The sequence below is a fragment of the Jatropha curcas genome, chromosome 9 (genome assembly GCF_041381405.1).
Source record: "Jatropha curcas cultivar XTBG-Jc1 chromosome 9, XTBG_Jcur_1.0, whole genome shotgun sequence".
NCBI lineage: Eukaryota > Viridiplantae > Streptophyta > Magnoliopsida > Malpighiales > Euphorbiaceae > Jatropha > Jatropha curcas.
In genome coordinates, this window is record NC_143159.1 from 5,476,121 (window position 1) to 5,495,243 (window position 19,123).

General features: G+C 35.4%; 4 protein-coding genes across 7 annotated transcripts; 2 read left to right on the forward strand and 2 right to left on the reverse strand.

The window, feature by feature from the left end:
• The first annotated feature begins 500 nt into the window (after positions 1-500).
• On the forward strand, positions 501-4,747 carry LOC149493513 (uncharacterized). The gene is made up of 2 exons (XM_089726191.1): positions 501-3,493; positions 4,194-4,747. The coding sequence occupies exons 1-2, from the start codon at positions 685-687 to the stop codon at positions 4,496-4,498; spliced, it is 3,114 nt and encodes a 1,037-aa protein (XP_089582317.1). The 5' UTR covers positions 501-684; the 3' UTR covers positions 4,499-4,747.
• Positions 4,748-5,774: 1,027 nt separating this feature from the next.
• On the forward strand, positions 5,775-8,037 carry LOC105630602 (annexin Gh1). Its single transcript, XM_012212468.4, has 5 exons — positions 5,775-5,932; positions 6,682-6,827; positions 6,923-7,141; positions 7,291-7,503; positions 7,585-8,037. The coding sequence occupies exons 1-5, from the start codon at positions 5,857-5,859 to the stop codon at positions 7,879-7,881; spliced, it is 951 nt and encodes a 316-aa protein (XP_012067858.1). The 5' UTR covers positions 5,775-5,856; the 3' UTR covers positions 7,882-8,037.
• A 418-nt stretch (positions 8,038-8,455) lies between these two features.
• Positions 8,456-13,948, reverse strand: PUM7 (pumilio 7). Its single transcript, XM_012212467.4, has 5 exons — positions 11,676-13,948; positions 11,417-11,579; positions 10,157-10,320; positions 8,987-9,242; positions 8,456-8,911 (listed from the first exon to the last, which is right to left on the reverse strand). Exons 1-5 carry the CDS (start codon positions 13,439-13,441, stop codon positions 8,807-8,809), a joined length of 2,454 nt encoding a protein of 817 aa, XP_012067857.1. The 5' UTR covers positions 13,442-13,948; the 3' UTR covers positions 8,456-8,806.
• Positions 13,949-15,120: 1,172 nt separating this feature from the next.
• Positions 15,121-18,719, reverse strand: LOC105630599 (N-lysine methyltransferase). 4 transcript variants are annotated; one of them, XM_012212465.4, is made up of 7 exons: positions 18,592-18,719; positions 18,458-18,482; positions 18,203-18,352; positions 18,053-18,126; positions 16,666-16,801; positions 16,228-16,539; positions 15,121-15,637 (listed from the first exon to the last, which is right to left on the reverse strand). In XM_012212465.4, the coding sequence occupies exons 3-7, from the start codon at positions 18,329-18,331 to the stop codon at positions 15,374-15,376; spliced, it is 915 nt and encodes a 304-aa protein (XP_012067855.1). In that variant the 5' UTR covers positions 18,332-18,352; positions 18,458-18,482; positions 18,592-18,719; the 3' UTR covers positions 15,121-15,373. The 4 variants fall into 4 exon arrangements, with proteins under 4 accessions (XP_012067855.1, XP_012067853.1, XP_012067856.1 ...); XM_012212463.4 differs by having other exon boundaries at positions 18,458-18,717; XM_012212466.4 differs by having other exon boundaries at positions 16,255-16,539; positions 18,203-18,688.
• Between the last annotated feature and the right edge of the window lie 404 nt (positions 18,720-19,123).

The following is a 19,123-nucleotide window of genomic DNA, read 5'->3' on the forward strand; positions in this document are numbered from 1 at the left end:
AGATTTCCATCCAAAATTTTCTACCTAAGTTTAAAATATTTAAGCCCCACATCCACACACAAAGAAGAAAAAATAGTTATTTTTTCAAAATATGTTTTTGTTCCCAAACAAAGGTGTAGAAGTCATTAAAATGGTTGAAATACGAGGCCGAACTTCTGGTCTTTGGATATTTTTTTCCAAAAGGAAAAAGCTATTATTACTAAAAGAGGTGTTTACTTGGTTTTTGGGACTCGATAGTTATTAGCTCCAACCCTACCTTACGGCAATGGCAGAAAAGTCAAAAACACGACCAAAGAAAAAATAATGCACCACTTTCTGAGCTCAGTTGTTGCATGCTTCAGGCGACGACTTTGAATTTATTGCATTAGTCAATATTAATAAAACATAATTAGTCCATTTCAGCTAACAACAATGTCGCTGTCTATTTTATCTCCGGTCCAAAAAAAACCTATCCTGCATTTTTCCACAATCCAAAAATAATTCGCCAAAAGTAAACTAAACAACTCAATGGAATTCAAAGTCTTCCATGATAGATCAACTCAATGAAAATGGAGAATAGGCCCACCTGTTACAGTGGAGGACTAACTAAGTCTTGGTCTACGGACTAACTACAGGGCTCAAACTAGCTACGTATACATTAAGAGCAAAATTCCAAAGTCTGGAAACAACAAGGCGAAAACATCCATGGCAACTTTCACCTTGTACAGTTTTCCCTCTCTTATTTCCATTCTTTTACTTTTTCTGTTACCTTCTTCACTTTTTGTTGCTTCAGACTCTGTTGAAGAAGCAAATGCTCTTCTCAAATGGGCAGCCAGTCTCAATAACCTGAAACAGTCAAATATTTCTTCATGGCCTCTTCTTTCTCAAAATACCTCCAATTCAAATTCAAGAACGACACCTTGCAATTGGCTTGGAATTTCTTGCAACAATGGAGGCAGAGTAGTTAGGTTGAATCTGACGAATGCAGGTCTAAATGGTGCACTGAATGATCTTTCTTTCTCTTCTTTTCCTGATCTTTCATATATTGATCTTAGTATCAATGAACTCTCTGGTACAATTCCGCTTGGCCTGACTCAGCTTTCAAAACTCATTTATCTTGATTTGTCATATAACTTCTTGTACGGAAATATTCCTCCTGAAATTGGCTTGTTAACAAATCTTGATACCCTGCATCTTGCTGCTAATCACTTTAATGGCTCGATTCCTCGAGAAATAGGGAACTTGAGTTCCCTTACTGAGCTTGCCTTGTATACCAATAATCTAGAAGGTCCTATTCCTGCTTCTTTGGGTAATTTAACCAAGATGGTTAGTTTATATCTCTATGAAAATCAACTTTCCGGTTCAATTCCTCCCGAAATGGGAAATCTCACCAATTTGCGAGAAATTTTTATGGATACAAATAGTCTATCAGGTCCAATTCCTTCCACTTTTGGGAACTTGAAAAACCTAACTGTATTGCTTATGTTCAAGAATAAACTCTCCGGTACAATTCCTCAAGAAATCGGAAATTTGAAATCTCTCCAGAAGCTTAGTCTTTATGCAAACAATCTTTCTGGCCAAATTCCAGCATCATTAGGTGGTCTGACTAGTCTTACCACTCTTCATCTCTATGGAAACCAGCTCTCCGGCTCCATTCCAGAAGAATTGGGCAACTTAAAGTCTATTATTGATCTAGAGTTGAGTGAGAATAGACTTACTGGTCCAATTCCTCTTTCCTTTGGCAATTTAAGCGAGGTCGAATCTTTGTATCTCCGCGATAATAACCTTTCTGGATCAATACCTGAAGAGATAGCAAGTCTACCAAAACTATCTGTACTTCAACTAGACCACAACCAGTTCACTGGTTCTTTGCCCCAAACCATTTGCCAAACTAAAGTGCTTGCAAACTTCACCGTCAATAATAATTTTCTTCAAGGCCCAATCCCCAAAAGCTTTAGAGATTGTGTGAGCTTCATGAGAGTTCGTTTGGAGGGAAATCAATTCACTGGAAATATATCTGAAGATTTTGGTGTCTATCCTCAGCTTCAGTTCCTAGATCTAAGCCAAAACAAACTCCAAGGAGAAATATCACCCAACTGGGCAAAATGTCCGCAACTGGCCACTTTACTGATCGCAGATAACAATATTACTGGTTCCGTACCAGCAGAGCTTGGAAATGCAAATCGGCTACAAGCACTTGATCTTTCTTCAAATCAATTATCCGGAACAATTCCTAAGGATTTGGTGAGATTGACTTCTTTAGTGAAGCTAAATCTAGCAAACAATCGGTTCTCTGCCGCTATTCCTTCAGAACTGGCATGGTTGACCGATCTCCAGTTCCTAGACCTTTCATCAAACAGGTTGAGTGCAATTCCTGAAAACATTGGAAAATTGGCTAAAATTATTTACTTGAATTTGAGCATCAATGAATTTAGCCAAGAAATTCCAATTGGGTTAGGAAAGTTATTTCAGTTATCAGTGTTGGATTTAAGCCGTAATTTTTTCAAGGGAGAGATTCCATCGCAATTAAGTGGTATGCAGAGCTTAGAGACTTTGAACATCTCTTACAATAATATTTCTGGTTTTATACCAGATGGTCTTGATAACATGCTTGGTTTGGTGACCGTTAACATATCATACAATGAATTAGAAGGTCCCATTCCAAACAACAAAGCATTTCAAAATGCTTCAATTGATGCCTTTCAAGGAAATAAAGGATTGTGTGGAAATGTCAAAGGATTGCCTCCCTGCAATTCACCTTCTACACATAATCACACCTCAAAAAAGCACAGGAGAAAGTTGTTTCTGATAATTTTCTTTCCTGTTTTTGGAGTTCTTTCTCTCCTTTCTTTCTTAGGAGTTTATTTCTTTTTAAGAAAAAGAAAACCAGATCCAGAAGCAGAAGAAGGCGATGAACAAGAAGATGAACCATTTTTCATTTCCAGTTCTGATGGAAGAATTCTGCACGATGAGATAATAAAAAGTACTAATAGTTTTGATTCTGTATATTCTATTGGTAAAGGAGGATTTGGAACTGTGTACAAAGCAAATTTGCCATCAGGAAGCACAGTAGCGGTAAAGAGGCTAAACCCAGTTGGTGATGGCGAAAGGAAATACCAAAAAGAGTTGTTGAACGAGATAAGGGCATTAACTGAAATAAGGCATAGAAACATTATAAAGCTTTACGGTTTTTGCTCCTATTCAAGGCACTCTTTTCTGGTTTACGAGTATCTTGAAGGTGGTAGCTTGGCGACAGTGTTGGACAATGATAAAGAAGCTAAAGAATTGGATTGGGGCAAGAGGGTGAATATTGTTAAAGGAGTTGCTAATGCATTGTCTTATATGCATCACAATTGCTCACCTCCAATTGTTCACAGAGACGTAAAAAGCAAAAATATTTTGCTTGATTCTGATTATGAGGCTCATGTATCTGATTTTGGCACTGCCAAGCTTCTCTATCTTGATTCATCGCATTGGACTGCAATGGCTGGCACATATGGATATATTGCACCAGGTAATAGTCTGACCTTTTGTATTACTATTAGGAACAAGATGCTAAACCTTGGCATGTTTTGCTTGACATATAAATTCATAAAAAGAAAAGTCATTTGCTCAATTAATTCCATATATTTATTTTTTCATTTAAACATTCATTTAACACTAAAAAAATTATTTTATTTTTTATTTTTGAAAACAAAAAAATAAAAATCAAAAAGTTCTGTTTTGACTTGATAAAAAAATATAAATCATAAAATTCTATTTCGACTTGACAAAAAAAATATAATATCGTTAATAAGTATAATTATAATACTAATCATAATTAGAGAGGTGCCTAGACCAAGTTCATGGCCCACCCATAGAACAAACCAATGAAAATAAAAATTTTTTTAAAAAATAATTATTTTTAATATTCTAAAAATATTAATTAAATGGGTAAGAGATAGCCAATATTCAAGTCCTTGAATCCAAGCTCAATTTAAATACTAAAATCACTACCTGAATCTATCCCAAATTTATTTATTGACTATTCAAATTTGTAAAATCCGATCGATTCCCCCAGCAAATTTGATAAAATTATCATCCAAATCATTTTTCCTGAATGAAAAAAATATTTTCGGTCCATTGATTTCTCTAGGCTTCTCGAACATTAAAAAATATTTTTCAGACATGGAACAAAGAACCTAAATCTTATTTTTATTGAATTTATGTGGCAGAGCTTGCATACACAATGAAGGTGACAGAGAAATGTGATGTATATAGTTTTGGAGTTTTAGCCTTAGAAGTGGTGAAAGGAAAGCACCCAGGTGAAATCATCTTCTCTGTATCGTCTCCTTCAGCAGCCAATATACAACTAGAAGATGTTATAGACAAACGACTTCCAACTCCTTCACCTGAAATTGAGGAAGAACTGATGAAAATCGCTAAAATTGCAAGTGCATGCTTGTGCACGAATCCACAATCTCGGCCTACAATGCATATGATTTCTGAAATATTAGATGCTCAAATCCCACTTCTCTAGATTCATATTCACGGAAATCAAACTTTAGCCTGACAATATATTTCTATGCACTTATATGGTTGAATTGGGTTCCAACCACTCCCACTCCTCTCCTTTCCTCTTCTCCTCCCCCCATCCTGTAATCTATAGATTAAATAAATAAAAAATCCATACTCACATTTTGGCTACAGGACTACAACTATGGACCTGAACGTGTAAAAAAGTGTGTAATAAAGACTTCTACATATAGGATTTCTTCTTTTTCTTCTTTGTGCGTGTGTTTGGGTAAATAAGAACCGGTACTCAAACGTGTCACAGAATTAAATGTTGCAATATATAAAAAATTCATACATATATATTTTTAATTTTCTTTTTTTTTTTTTTTTTTTTTTTTGGCAAAGAAGGAGAATAAAAGTTGAAAGAGAAACTAAATACAGTCCTTGGGATATGCAACCCCAAGCAAGGGCTGGCTGATGATGAAGAACATACAATTTGAATGGATAATGTTTTGCCAGATTAGCAAGTTAATCTGCACAATGATTAGCCTCTAGATGTATGTAAGAAATGTCACAATCCAATCCATAGCAATAAGAAATGTCTGATCACTGCCTTTTTTTATTCCTATTATTTGTTTCATTTTTGTTCACTATACTGTATATATATTTTTTTCATTAGATATTATATATAAAGAATATATTAAAATCTGTAAATGAAGCATACTTGTACAATTATAATTTTATTGATAAATTACATGAAAACTCATGATGGATGGCCTAATTATGAGCATAAATTACAGTTGGAATTACAAGTTAAGGAATATCCAGAAGGAATTGAACAATGACCTTTTAGTCATGAATACATGAGGATCCTAGCTAATTTAATTTATATTTTTTAATAATTTGATTTCAATTTTTTCAAACTGTGACTTTAAATTTGATTTGATGATTGTTTCAAAGCAAACCCAATAGCTGGAAACGAAATTTAGGAAACATCATTAGCTGTTCAATGTTCAATCGCAAAAGCTACAATCCAATCCCATAATTTTGTGCTTTAATTATTAAAGTTGTTACTTCTGCTTCCCATATACTCGTTGAAAGGCTAAAGTGATCACTCGTTGTATTATTAAGCTTTCAGTTACTACTAATCTGCCACGTGTCTCCAGTAAGTAGTCGCAGCATCCATGCCATAAATGGAAAACCCTCCGTGTGTAACGTAAGTAGAATACTATATGGCCAAATACGTAAAGGACCATCGTATCCCGTATTATTAAATTATTTATATCACGCCATATAATCTGCCGCTTCCCATTCTCGTTTTCGAGTTTGCACATTACACATAGATAGTTAGCAGAGAGAAAAGAGATCCATAACAACTCAACAATGTCCACACTTAACGTTCCTCTACCAGTTCCGCCAGTTTCCGATGACTGTGAACAGCTTAAGAAGGCCTTTGAAGGTTTTCATTTTTCATTTTTTGTTTTCCTTCTATGATCCTTACGTTACTGTTCTCATCTTGTTTTGATCGTCCTTGTTTTTATGGTTTAATTCTTTCTTTTGATGATCGGATCTTTTTTTTTTTAAGTATATTATTATTCTATCAGGTCTGGTGATGATCGGTCATTGAAAATTGGAATGATAGTCGATCTGTAATGTTTTTAAGAACATTTGATCCGTAGTTCTTTTATAAATTTAGGCTTTTGCTATGTGTGATTGATATCAGTGTTGAATTGTGATTTATTGTGGAATTTGAGTGCTTGGATTCAAGTAAAACACTGATGATCGGAACTAAACAGAGGTTCCATATCTTATGTTTAATTGTTTAAAAAAAATAGCTAATTAAGAGGGAAATAATTTTTAGTCTGTATTAGTATCTCGTCATTTTAAATGGAATAGAAAAGTTAGCTTCTTTTACTTTAGGAATCCGTTGATTATAAAATATAAAGAACGGGAATACGAAATGCTTGATTTGGACCATTCGTTATGAATTAGCATATTGAACTTTTGGGGCTCACAAAAAAACCACTTTGTGTCAGAGTTTGAAAGATATTTCATTCTAAAGATGGTTAGAAAAAAAATAATCAATGTCATATGCTAATCAGACCATAACACTGTGGATAATACATATATGGGTATTTGCGCATCTTATTGCTTCTAGGCTCGGATGCTTCGATATTTTTGGTTTAATTTTGAGTAATATCATTGCAGGTTGGGGGACAAATGAGGATTTGATCATATCCATATTGGGTCACAGGAATGCTGCTCAACGCAAGCAAATACGGGAGACGTATTATGAGATGTATGGAGACGATCTCCTGAAGACATTGGAGAAGGAACTCACGAGTGACTTTGAGGTCAGATTTTGAATGTCTTACATATTTGCTTTAATCGATGAAAATACAATCAGGCTGATGATTTCATATGCTTTTCTAAATTTTTATATGATCAGAGGCTGGTGCTGCTTTGGATACTTGGTCCTGCTGAACGTGATGCAGTTTTAGCAAATGAGGCAATAAAGAAATGGACTTCAAGCAATCAGATTCTCATGGAAATTGCCTGTACAAGGTCTGCAAATGACCTGTTTCATGCAAGGCAGGCTTATCATGCTCGTTACAAGAAGTCTCTTGAAGAGGATGTTGCATATCACACAACTGGAGATTTCCGCAAGGTATAACTTCCTGACCGGTAACACTAATTGGGAGTTCCAAATATGCAATCCTAGACTTTTCCTTCTTTGCCTTTGTCAATTTCATCCTTTTTGTCTGTGTTTTTGGTAAATTCATATATGGATTTTCACATAATTTTTGTGTTGGCCAGCTATTGTTTCCTCTCGTGTGCTCATACCGATATGAGGGGGATGATGTAGACATGAGCCTTGCAAAAACAGAGGCTAAGCTAATCCATGAGAAGATATCAAAGAAGGCTTACAGTGATGATGATTTCATAAGGATTTTGGCTACAAGGAGCAAAGCACAGATTAATGCTACTCTTAATCACTACAAAAATGACTTTGGCAAGGATATCAACAAGGTATGGTAGAACCAATATTTTTAGTTTGGTATTTGTGTTAATTATTTAAGTGAGATACTTGAATGGCAATGGTGAATGAAGGACTTGAAAGCCGACCCCAAGGACGAATTCCTCCAACTTGTAAGGGCGACAGTGAAGTGCTTGACACGCCCAGAGAAGTATTTTGAGAAGGTTCTTCGTCTGGCTATCAACAGAACAGGAACAGATGAAGGAGCTCTGACAAGAGTTGTTTCTACAAGAGCAGAGGTAGATTTGAAGGTTATAAAAGATGAGTACCAGCAAAGGAACAGTGTTCCTCTTGATCGGGCCATTATCAAGGATACCCATGGGGACTATGAAAAAATGCTGCTGGCACTTGTCGGATATAAGGAGGATTGAGCTGTGAGTCCGTTTCAAAATAATGATGGCTATGGTTTCACCTTGGCACATGTCGTTTGATGTGTTTTATTTTCAGTTGTATGGTTTTGTCTAAGAAAACTTGACCTACCTTTCATTCGCTTAATAAAATATATGACTATGTTTTCCCTGTTCAAAGGATTTTGTGATGCACTTTTGCTTGACTGTTTAAGAAAAAATTGCCTGAATATTAGTTACTTGGCACCTGAACTTAAATTATCAGATTCATCACAACTGTTGATTACTGGAAACAATAATTCTGCTATTGTTATCTATTATCAAAGATTAAAGAACAGGCAATGTTATAAGGACAATACCCAAAATATGCTCAAAAAAAAAAAAAAATCATTCAGTTATCATCAAATTTGAAGATATTAATGATGGTGCACATATTTTAGGCTGTTCTTAGGTTTTTGATTAAAATTTGAAGTTCACTGATTTCAATATTTATCTCTCTTAACTACTTTGCGTTTAATCTTCCAAATATTACCAGCCTTTTTTTTGTTGAGAAAACCATCAAATTTAACAGCCTGTTATCCAATCCAAAAGCTACCAGTTTGTGTATGCTAAATGTTCAGACAGAGATATTATTACACAAAACATCTTGGCATAAAAAACATTACAAGAAAACTAAAAAACTTTCAAACAAGGTTCTGTAACAGTGCAAAAATATATTACACCTCAAGTTTAGATAAACAAAACAACAGAATAATACAAAGTTTGTATCTGCATCATAAACAATTGGAAGAAAACTTCGACTTCCATTTCCTCCCATCCAACCAGCAGCGAATTCTGATAACATTTCTACATCTAGTGCCTCACCCTGGATAGACTATTTATTAGAGTAGTGAACAAGGTTGTAACTCTGACAGCACAACAACACTTCTTAGCAGAAACCAGTATTACATCATTTCTTCAGGACATTCCTCGAGAAAATCCTCTTACTGTATGGGTTAGTACGTAAATACACAAGGGGTCGGATTGTTTCAACCAGCAAGGAACGAAGAGGACCCTGGAAGAAAATCAGGAGGTTATTTTGTATGCAGTAATAATATCATCATGAACCAAGCAGTTTCAATTTCCAAACCTTAGTAACTGCCAGAGCAGATTGAATGACATAGTTGGCAAATGGATCTTGCAATAGATGATCAAAGCGTGACACTGAGGTCAATTCATGAATAATTTGTTCACGGCTTTCTTCCAAATGCTTAAGGCACTTCTCAACCACATGACTGCTAAATTTCTGCATGGAGAGGTGTACATAGTTCTTCTTGAACTGAGAAAGCAAATTGACAACTGAAGATGGCCTCTTAAGCTCTATGATATATTGAACAACATAATTTCTGCCACATATACAAAGCAAACAAGATTAGCTTAACAAATCCATGTCCTGTATAAGGACAAAATGAAAGCATTTACGGTGCCAAATTGTTGTTCATATAGAGAACTTAAATAATAATGTAGTGATGTAAACAGATAAGTGGATGAATAAAACCTCAGCCAATATGAGACACGACCCTTATCATGAGAAGGGACGTTTAGTTAAACACAGAACATACAGGTGGGGAAAACAGAAGAGCAAGAGAAGAGTTGTAAAACAGAAAAATTCCAGTAAACAATGATCAGTTCAATCATCAAAATTGGTTCAAATCTGCAAAAGTTGACCCTATTCTGACATTAAATTATTTGTAGAACCAAACAAAAATATCTAAAAGCTTGAGAAACTTGACAACTTAACAAATTAATCTCATTCCAATATCATGTATCCATAAATGTTCAGAACAATTAGTGAGCATGGTAGCAAACAGCAAACTGACTAATTCTTTCACAACAGCAAAGTGAATCTAAAGATCTTAAGGACAGCAAAAAAGACTAGTGATATATGTCTAAGAAAACAATTGAAGCACCAATCCCCAGTACCAAGACTGCTCATTGTCAATCTTCACATAAACAACAAATGAAAAAAGTAGTATAAGCAGAGCAAAAGTTCAAATTATATTCAATCATTGAATCTATGTAGAATTAGACTTCCCCTATATGGCAATGATCTGGTAGCAAAAGTAAAATTTTATTTTGCAAATAAAACACTTCCACAGAGTTGGGTTAATGAACATATTATGATTGAAGCAACCAGAACATCTAAAAACGGAAAAAGGCATCTGAAAACTATCTGGAACCACCAACCATATTGTATTGGAGGTGCAGGTAAAAGTAAATCAAAAAACTTCGTATGATTAAAGCACTTTTAATGCTATACCCAAAAGGATCTTGAGCAAGGAGAAGTGAGTTTTTTGAAATTTCATTTATTAATTTGTCTCGATGTTTCCCAGAGGAATGTGTAATGCATCGCTGCATAACACAGCATCCATGTTGATGAGTTGCAATCTCAACACAAAACTTGGCAGCTGCATCAAAAATGAACTGCAAAACATGAATAACAGAAACATAAACTTAGAATCTTTCAAGACAAATGTATCCAGAGACCTATGTAAATCATACAACTAAACAACAAATAAGGTTTGGTCTTTAAGAGTTCAAAGATTGTAGAAAGGCAATTCAAAAGGGCATATCTCTATAAAGTTTTGCCCACTATTAAACATCTCATACATGCTATTTCATCCTGCATTAGATGCAATGCATTATTTTGCAAGTAATTTATCAACAACTTGACCCGTCAGATTAAATATGCATTTCATCCTGCCGTTATTGATCTGAAGTTGTAATAAACATGATGACTTCAGATTGCTTCTAGTGGGAAACACCTGATCCTAAGTTTGAATACTGCAAAATTTCCAACCTGCCAAATCTAAAGTTAATGTTATGAAATTACCTTTCTGATTGCAGCAAGCATTCTATGCACCTTCTCTTCCTTGATGATCTAATAGACTAATCTTAGGTAATTATTAGACACACAAGTGCAGTTCTATCTCATGGCCTAATCCAGAAAAATTTATATTACTATTGAAAACCATATTATGCCTGTTTGTTGTGATGCAAAGGCTACTTACATCTGGATCATTATACTTGTGATTATAACAACACTCCAAACTAAACCTTAAAATTCATCTTGCTTAGTACTTATGTATATCCGTATGGTAGATTTTATCTTCCAATGTCAGGTTTGCTAGCTACCAAGGTTACTATAGTAGAATTATATAAAGCACCATCATGAAGATCACAAAATAAATTGCATTCTCTGTATATAGTTTAAATTTACAAACAGTGATAGAAAATGAGTACGATTGACTTGAAAGTAAAATTGCTATTTAGAGGGAAGATGTTTATTTCAAGTACAAAAACAAAGGCCTAGCTTGTCAAGCAGGATTTTGGTTGCTAGACAGTTAATCTACGACAAGCTTTGAACCTTAAAAATATCACTATTCTCAAGTTCCCAGTTGCATCTAAACTTAACTCAACGATACAACATGAATTAAAACCTTCATAAAAATATAAATTCAGCATGTAATAACTTAGTTTAAAAGACATCAAGGTAATAAAAAGAGGAGGAAAGTTGGACCTTGTTGTCTTCATTGCTAAGGCATTGCAAGCAACGCTGTATCACATGATTTCCATTTTGATCCTTGACAAGAGCAAGAAAACCAGGTTTCAGGCCTGATATCACTAATGAAATCTGCTGCCTGGTTTTTAGAGTCTCAATCAACTTCTGTGCCGCCCGAGTGCTGGTATCAAAATACCAAAAAAGGTGTTCAAAGATATGTAATTCAGTGCCAAAACTATAAAAATTGAAGAGTAAGCATCAAGAAGAAAGGACATACCCATATGTGTTTAAGCAAATCCCAACAAGCTGTCCTGGTTTTTGAGTCACCATGTAAACAATCTGCAATCTTTGTTCTTCACTGCACACATCCAAGAACTTCTGTATGACATAATTGCCAAAAGGCTTCAACATAAGTTCAACAACATGATTAATAATTTCATTGAATATTATTTGAATATCTCGGCTAGCTCCCTCATCAAAAATTCTTTGTAACCACCTGCAACCATTCTGATCCTGTGCCAGTAATAATACATTACCCTGTAACTCACTCAAGGAGTCAATACCCGGAATCATTGGCAATGGACTACAACTACCTAGCCTTTGATCAGGTTCCCAACTTCCTCCATGAAAAGTAGAACTGCCTAGATTAATATTTTTCCCACGCAAGTTTTGCACAGACAACTCACTAAAGGAATTCTTTTTGTCTCCCTTGCTGCTTACACGATTCAAACCTTTTCCTTGAATTATGAAACTACCCTCACAGTTAAAGGCTTCCATATCCCCTGCACCTTTCATAGACGTAAGAGAGTGAGCAAACCCATTGTTTTTTAGTGCTCTGATCTTTTCTTTTAACATCAAACCTCTATACAATGGATCATAAACATTCAAATCTGACTTGGGATTCAGTGACTGAGAAGCACCCAATGCATAATCCATAACATCCCTGCGTCTATTATAATCCATTTTATATTGCTGACAGAAACCATAAGGCTCATCAAGGTGAGGCCTAGTAACATATGAATGTTGCGATTGAATCTCCCAATCATTCCAAGTTTCTCGCTCTTTATGTTCCTTTCTTCTCTCCACTAAATAATCACTTTGGTTATTAGTCCAAACAGAGCCAGGACACAAATCATTGGACCGATTACGAGCAAGAGAAGCCCCCACTGAATTATAAGTGTCCTTTCCAAATCCACCATGCAAACTGTTGAATGTACGGTTTATATCATCATTTGTATTCAAAGGAACTCCAGTATAAGGAGAGGATTGAAAATCTTCAATATCAAAATCCCCAGTGTTGAAACCCCACAAAGGGCCATATTTTTTGGCATCATATTGTACATTTCCACCCAAACAGACCTCATCCAATCCAATCCCATTAAGTCCATCAGAGTGCATCTCAAATCCCTTCATTTTAGCACCACCATTTTGGTCCTCTCTAACACTCATTCCTCGCAGAATTTGAGATAAACCCATTTCATCCTCCAACCTTCCATTGACCTTGTAAGAATCATGAGGTGATTTAGAATCCAAACAAAGTCCATTCCAGTATTGAGAACCAGGTGTTTGATACTTAGCGTCCTCCGGTAAAGGAGTTGTATACAGTGAACCATCGTCGGTTGAGCAAAACCCGTTTGACAATAGACACGAAGAAGAAGAGCGCTCTGGCGATTGCAAAGATACATTATTCGCTTGAGAACTACTCAAGAGAAGCTTTTGCTGACGAAGAAGACTTAAATATGACACATTTGAGGCATCATTAAAAGACTCATCATCATTCTTTCTATTATCCATAATCGAATTTTCTCTTTCAGCATATGGTGAGTCACCTTCAGGTGAACAAAACCCATTTGAGAATGAACTTGAAGCAGAAGAGTGCTCTGGTGATTGTAGAGAGACTCTGCTACTCAGAAAAGGCGGCTTCCTCTGCTGACGAAGAAGACTACTATAATATGGCACATAAGAAACGTCATTAAACAAGTTTCCATCCCTCACCATATCCTCTACAATCCTCTTGTCTCGCTCACCCAGCTTCCCCATCATCAAAAGAAACGTTAGAATATATACAGAAATACAAGTTATAATATGTTACAGAGAAATATTAAAGAAAACAACGAAACCCTTTTCGAAAAACCCAAAAACCCACGTCAGAAATCGAATTGTAGAAGCTAAAAAAGATATAAAACTTTTCCCTTTTCCATGATGATGCCATTAGAGGTGGCAAAAGGAATTTGAGAAAGCATTTTGTGAGATTTGGGTCTTGTGAGATAAAAATGTAAATGGAAAACAGAAACAAAAATGGAATTTGTATAGGTGGGTAAGTAAGGTCGGGTTCGTAATTTTATTTCAGTTTTATTTTGGAGTGAGGCGGTGGAGACGCCGTACGGTCTGTTACTGACTGTTCACGCTCGTTTACGCTCACGCCATTACAATGAAGCTGATTCGGCACTGCACAACACACAATTGCAAAACAAAAAATAAAACCAAAACAAAAAGGCAAAATAGAAATAGAAAGATGACTAAAAGCTTTTTCTTTTAGAAAAAAAAAGCATCTTATTGGATTAGATATAAATTTGATTATATTTAAGTAAACCTTTTTTATCTGTTAGTTATCAGAATCTTTAGTTAAAACAGAATACCAAGATTTTCTCACTCAATATTGACTTAGTTCACAATCTCCTTCCTTCTGAAGTTCTCTCTTTTTGAAATTAAAATAAAAAAAAAGAAAGAATTGATTAGCTTTATTTTTTTTTTTTAATATGAAATATTCTTTGAGTATTTTAATAAATTTTTTTAATAAAAATTTTTTATTCATAAGATTGCATCTTTTATTTTATAAAAGAATCGATAATTCACCAGCGTTTATTAATTATGAAAAAAAAATAAATTTGTTAACACTGACCAACACCGATGTTTCTTGTTGTACAAGGCCCAAGCCAAGTGCCACCTCACCACTAGCTCTCTATTTTGTCACATTGTAACTGAGTCGGGTGAAAATTGGGCCTTTTTGTATTAATTTTTTAAGTTTTTATTGCTCATTTGTCAACTTTTATGCCTCCTCAATTCCTATTACTTCTGTAATTCTCTTCTTTCTGGTTGGAGGATTGAGAATCCTGCAATTTATTAACTGAATCAGAGGTGGCATTGAAGAAATTTCAGCAGCACATTGGGGCAAACAGTAGGGCAGTTAAAGTTAAAAAAAAAAAAGAAAATTGTAGAAAGATAGCGGCTATAAGCCGCACTTGCCACATCAAATTCTTTGTAGTTACAAATTCTCGCCAACTGCCATTAGCACTTAAAATTACAAATTTGCCTCATTAATGAATAATTATAACTAATAATCTGCCGTTTTATCTTCTTATACACCCTCAAAAGACAGGATCTCTCTAATTCACCACAGCATCAAACCTAAAGAAAAACACAATTCTACTGCAATAATCAAAATCTCAATCACCAATATATGCAAGCACATAGACTCGAATATTAAAAGTAATTAACATTGGATTAAGAATAATAACGAAAACACAAAATTACAGCTTATCACTAACCATCGGAAGCCCGCAAAGGAATTTCCACAAAATCCTAAAATACAATAAACCATACAGCAAAAATAGAAGCTCAGGACTCTTGAAACTAGGATAATAAAATACCAATAGACTGGTAATTCAAGTGCTGGTCATAACCACAAGTAGAGCAACTGAGGTAAAACTATGCAAGCAGAATGGCTAGAAATGGATTGGAACAATAATATATTATCGTATGCCCAATGTACTTTGTTAAACAAGCACTAAGAAACGCAAGAATATGGACATACGATCCAATTAGAACAGTTCACAATACTGAATGACATGTTAAGGCCTAAACATAATTCCCAAACCCACAAAATAAGGTCAAATAATATAATATAACACATCTCCACTAAGAATAGAACAAAACCAGGCACTGGGATGAGATAACAGAGTTAGACCTAATAAGTTAAACCAAGGCAATGCTGCTCTCGCCACCTGGGGGTTTTCGTACACCACCTAGGTAATCTCGATGTTCTGCCTTCCCATCCGCAAATATGTCATTGCCGCTCATCTCTCGCAATTTTGCCACACTTAGAGATTTCTCAGCGGACGAGGGAGGGACATCTCCCTTGAATATGTCATTCCCTGAAAGCTCATTGAACTTTTGGTTATAAATTTTCTTTGCTGTCTTGACCGAAGCTTCCTCACTAGACATCTGACCTCCAGCAGGCTATCAAGTTTAAGAAAATTATAAAACCAATTAGACCATTGAATTCATAGGAAGAGAGAAAAAACAGAACAATAGACAGCAGCATATTAATACGTGTGTACACATATAAAGCTATCTTACAATGAAGAAAATTATGAGCTTTCACCAGTAATGAGTAGTGCAATTAGTGCTCCAAACAATATCCCAGCATAACACATTTTTCTGATTAATGGATGTTTCACCAAAGAAAACAATGTGCATCCGTTTATAGGATTTTCTTATTGACTAGCTATCCATATTATGCATTGTAGTATTGTTCTTTCTTACTGCTAACTACCACGTTCTTGCGAAAACAAAGTCCATTTTCATTTGTAGCATCATCTTATCCACTACTTGAACCTTTAGGATCACAATGTGAACCATTCAGAACCAGAAAGCATGTGTAACTCAAGAAGTACCAATCAGCAGATAATCTTTTGCTTAGGAAAATGAAAAAACTGCAACCACTCCCAACCAGTGTAAGTGAAAGACTGTAGTCTAAAGCACAGCTTTATTTTCGGGAGGGTGGAAGAGCAGCAAAACAATTTGTTTATACATCCACAAAAACTCACGTTAGAAACTTTGACAGATGTGCGTACATTGCGTGGGGTAGGTTCTCCCAATTCAATGCTTTCTTTCAATGCCAAAGCACGCACAGTTGTTGGCCGTGGTAAAATTTCTGGAGGGGGCGCAAAGATGTCATGTCCACTGAGCTCCTTGCACTTGGCATCAGAAACCTGCTTCTGCAACTTGGCCTCTGCATCATTTTCCAAGGTACCACTCAGTTCTCTTTGCTTTGCTACCTCAGGCAAAGTAGCAGGTTTTTTGGGTGAAAGACTCTCTTCTTCTCCGAAGGAAATATGACTGATCCCAGAAAGCGTTTGCTGACAAATTCCGACCACAAAAGTACAGACAAATCAGCTATTTTATACTCAGTAATTCATCACGCCAAATTTCATTTATTTGGCTTGCAGCAATCAATTTAATTCTGAAACAATGTAAACAGTTACCTGGTACATGCGTAGTCCTGTTTTGCTATTAGGTGTGGAATTAGCAGTGCCAGATTCAGATGTATCGTCTTCTCCATTGGCTCCAAAAATGCCACTACCAGTCATCTCCTTCATTTTATACCCTGAACAAGGTTTCCTGAAAATAGCAAAGGTGACATATTCAGAAGCCTTACACTTAAGAAACACGACCTCAAAACCTTGATTTTCAACAAGATGCAGCAAAGTGAGACAGTTTAACTAATGTATGTAAATACAATAACACTCACATCAACCTATTTCAACAACTTAGTTATCACCTTTTTTTCAATCTTTGGAAGTATTAGTACATAAAAGAAGCATTTTGGCACTGCAACTAAATCAACTGGCTCCAACCTGTTGGGCGTACTCTTTAGGGAGATGGAGATAATAGGGGGTGAAAAGGAGGAAGACAATGAAGTTTGATATCTTGTTGTTTCCAAAAGATAAAATTGAAAATGAAAACAAAAACCAGAATTCAATCCTGCACTGCAGGCATGGATGGTAGATAGAAAACCTACAATTCTAGGGTTATAAACCATGACAAACTCTTTACACAGTTTAAACAACTAACAGATCATATTCACATATACGGTTCAAAGAAACCATTTACTTGTACTTAATTAGAATAGGCACAAGTAATATAAACGTCAAAACATAGGATAAAATGAGAATTTGTACTTTATTTGACAGCTGAAATTGCTATTACATAAGGAAACCAAAATTTTTCTACAGTAAAGCCGCTTAGTGCAAAATGATGACATGAACTATAATAGCATACTGCTACTGTTCTAATTTTACTATCCTGATAAATGAATATTACTACTTGAAATAGCCAAAGATCAAATTGTTTAGGATATGACTGCAGGCATAGATACCAAAACCTTGTCTAAGATATCCATATATAAATATTCACAGAAAATGCTGGAGACCAAATGTGTAACAACCAAGATAAGATCCAAACACTGAAAGTGAATAATTGAGAGGAAGAGGGATTAATATTTGCCCAAATCTACAAATTAAATATTGGGATCTATTTGCGTGTACAAGGAGATCAAACTAGAAAGAGGGGAATATGAAGTTAGAAATTAATTCCAAAATGTATGCACAGAGAGCGATTTTGATTTCAAGTCACATGTAAGTAAATAAGCCGAAAATATCTGAAGCTGTAACAAACGAGGGACAGAGAATAAGGAGCACAAACAAGTAGTGAAAAGCGTGAAGAAAAGCTACAGACAAAAAATAAGATGGAAAAAAACGGCCACAAGAAAACAAATTCAGTTAACATGTCAGTTTGTCTCTGCATTTATTACCACCAAAATAAAACACAAAAAGAAAAAAGAAAAAACACAGAAGCAGATGCAGATCTTACCTTTTGTTTAAGCTCTCGGACTCCTCATCCGTAACTTGACCTCCAAATACTACCTTACTGATCCCATCAGACGGCTAAAAAATTACCACTCACATCAGCTACTAATTGTCTGAGAATTTATTTAAAAAAAAAAAATCAGAATGAAGTTACCTGGTGAGAGCGAGCGGCGGAGCGAGGAGCCGAGCCAACGGCGGGGGAATCAGGCGGCGGAATCTCCGACCACGTGAGCAGATCTGCAGTAGAAGTGTGTGGTTTCCTAACCGGAGTGCTCCTCTCCATTATTTTCTTTAATCAACCTTCCTAATTTTAGCAAGCAAGGGAAGGAAATGCACTTTGATTTGGAAAATAACTATAGATATATATAAATAAAGTTACAAAGAGCAGAGAGAAAAAAAGGTGTATTGCCTTCTTCTTCTCCTCCTCTCCTCCCCTACAAGTGTCATAAAAAGCACAGTGAGTGAGTTAGCTTCTGCAATGCTTTTTCCTCTCTGTCTGTGAAAACAGAGAGAAGATGAATGGACGGATCTGCAAGAAATTACAAGTATATCCTTTGCTTGGACTGTGTGATTGAGTTCTGATCTGGAAGCTTCTGTTGTTTGGGTTGCTTTTGAGAGAGGAGTAGTAGCTACTTCTCTACTTCTCTTGTTATGTTTTATTTTAAAAGCAAAGAAATGAGATGGAAATGAATATTTATACAAGCAATGGGACTTTCTCTCTCCTCCAACTGTCTAAAATGAATTTGAATCTCGTACCGCCCTCTCTCTCTCTCTCTGCAACTTTGAGCTCTTCTATGCCTACCATGTGCGCTTGTGCCACTGCCAGGTGACGGTTTTTCCCAGCATTGACTTGCTTAGCAGGTCGGTGTATTTTGCATTTACCAAAATGCCACTTTAAAACTGAGTTTACCATGCTACCCTCTTGAAAACCAATAATTATTTAATTTTCATAAGTTTTTGTTTTAAAATTTTGAAAATAGTACCTTCCCGTCGTCCATCTTTCTTTTTTTATTTGTTATAAAATATAATTCACTTTTTTTTTTACATTATAATTAATTCTTAAATTGTTTATTAT

What these genes read in the sequence shown, in the direction of transcription:
- LOC149493513 (XM_089726191.1), top strand. Translation starts at nt 685, where the DNA reads ATGGCAACTTTCACCTTGTACAGTTTTCCCTCTCTTATTTCCATTCTT. An exon ending in ATATGGATATATTGCACCAG is followed by an intron (nt 3,494 to 4,193) that starts GTAATAGTCTGA and finishes TTTATGTGGCAG; the next exon opens with AGCTTGCATACACAATGAAG.
- LOC105630602 (XM_012212468.4), top strand. Translation starts at nt 5,857, where the DNA reads ATGTCCACACTTAACGTTCCTCTACCAGTTCCGCCAGTTTCCGATGAC. An exon ending in GCTTAAGAAGGCCTTTGAAG is followed by an intron (nt 5,933 to 6,681) that starts GTTTTCATTTTT and finishes ATATCATTGCAG; the next exon opens with GTTGGGGGACAAATGAGGAT. An exon ending in AACTCACGAGTGACTTTGAG is followed by an intron (nt 6,828 to 6,922) that starts GTCAGATTTTGA and finishes TTATATGATCAG; the next exon opens with AGGCTGGTGCTGCTTTGGAT.
- PUM7 (XM_012212467.4), bottom strand. Translation starts at nt 13,441, where the DNA reads ATGATGGGGAAGCTGGGTGAGCGAGACAAGAGGATTGTAGAGGATATG. An exon ending in TTAGCAATGAAGACAACAAG is followed by an intron (nt 10,321 to 11,416) that starts GTCCAACTTTCC and finishes CATGTTTTGCAG; the next exon opens with TTCATTTTTGATGCAGCTGC. An exon ending in CTGCTCTGGCAGTTACTAAG is followed by an intron (nt 8,912 to 8,986) that starts GTTTGGAAATTG and finishes ATTTTCTTCCAG; the next exon opens with GGTCCTCTTCGTTCCTTGCT.
- LOC105630599 (XM_012212465.4), bottom strand. Translation starts at nt 18,331, where the DNA reads ATGGAGAGGAGCACTCCGGTTAGGAAACCACACACTTCTACTGCAGAT. An exon ending in CAGGACTACGCATGTACCAG is followed by an intron (nt 16,540 to 16,665) that starts GTAACTGTTTAC and finishes GGAATTTGTCAG; the next exon opens with CAAACGCTTTCTGGGATCAG. An exon ending in CATCTGTCAAAGTTTCTAAC is followed by an intron (nt 15,638 to 16,227) that starts GTGAGTTTTTGT and finishes TAAACTTGATAG; the next exon opens with CCTGCTGGAGGTCAGATGTC.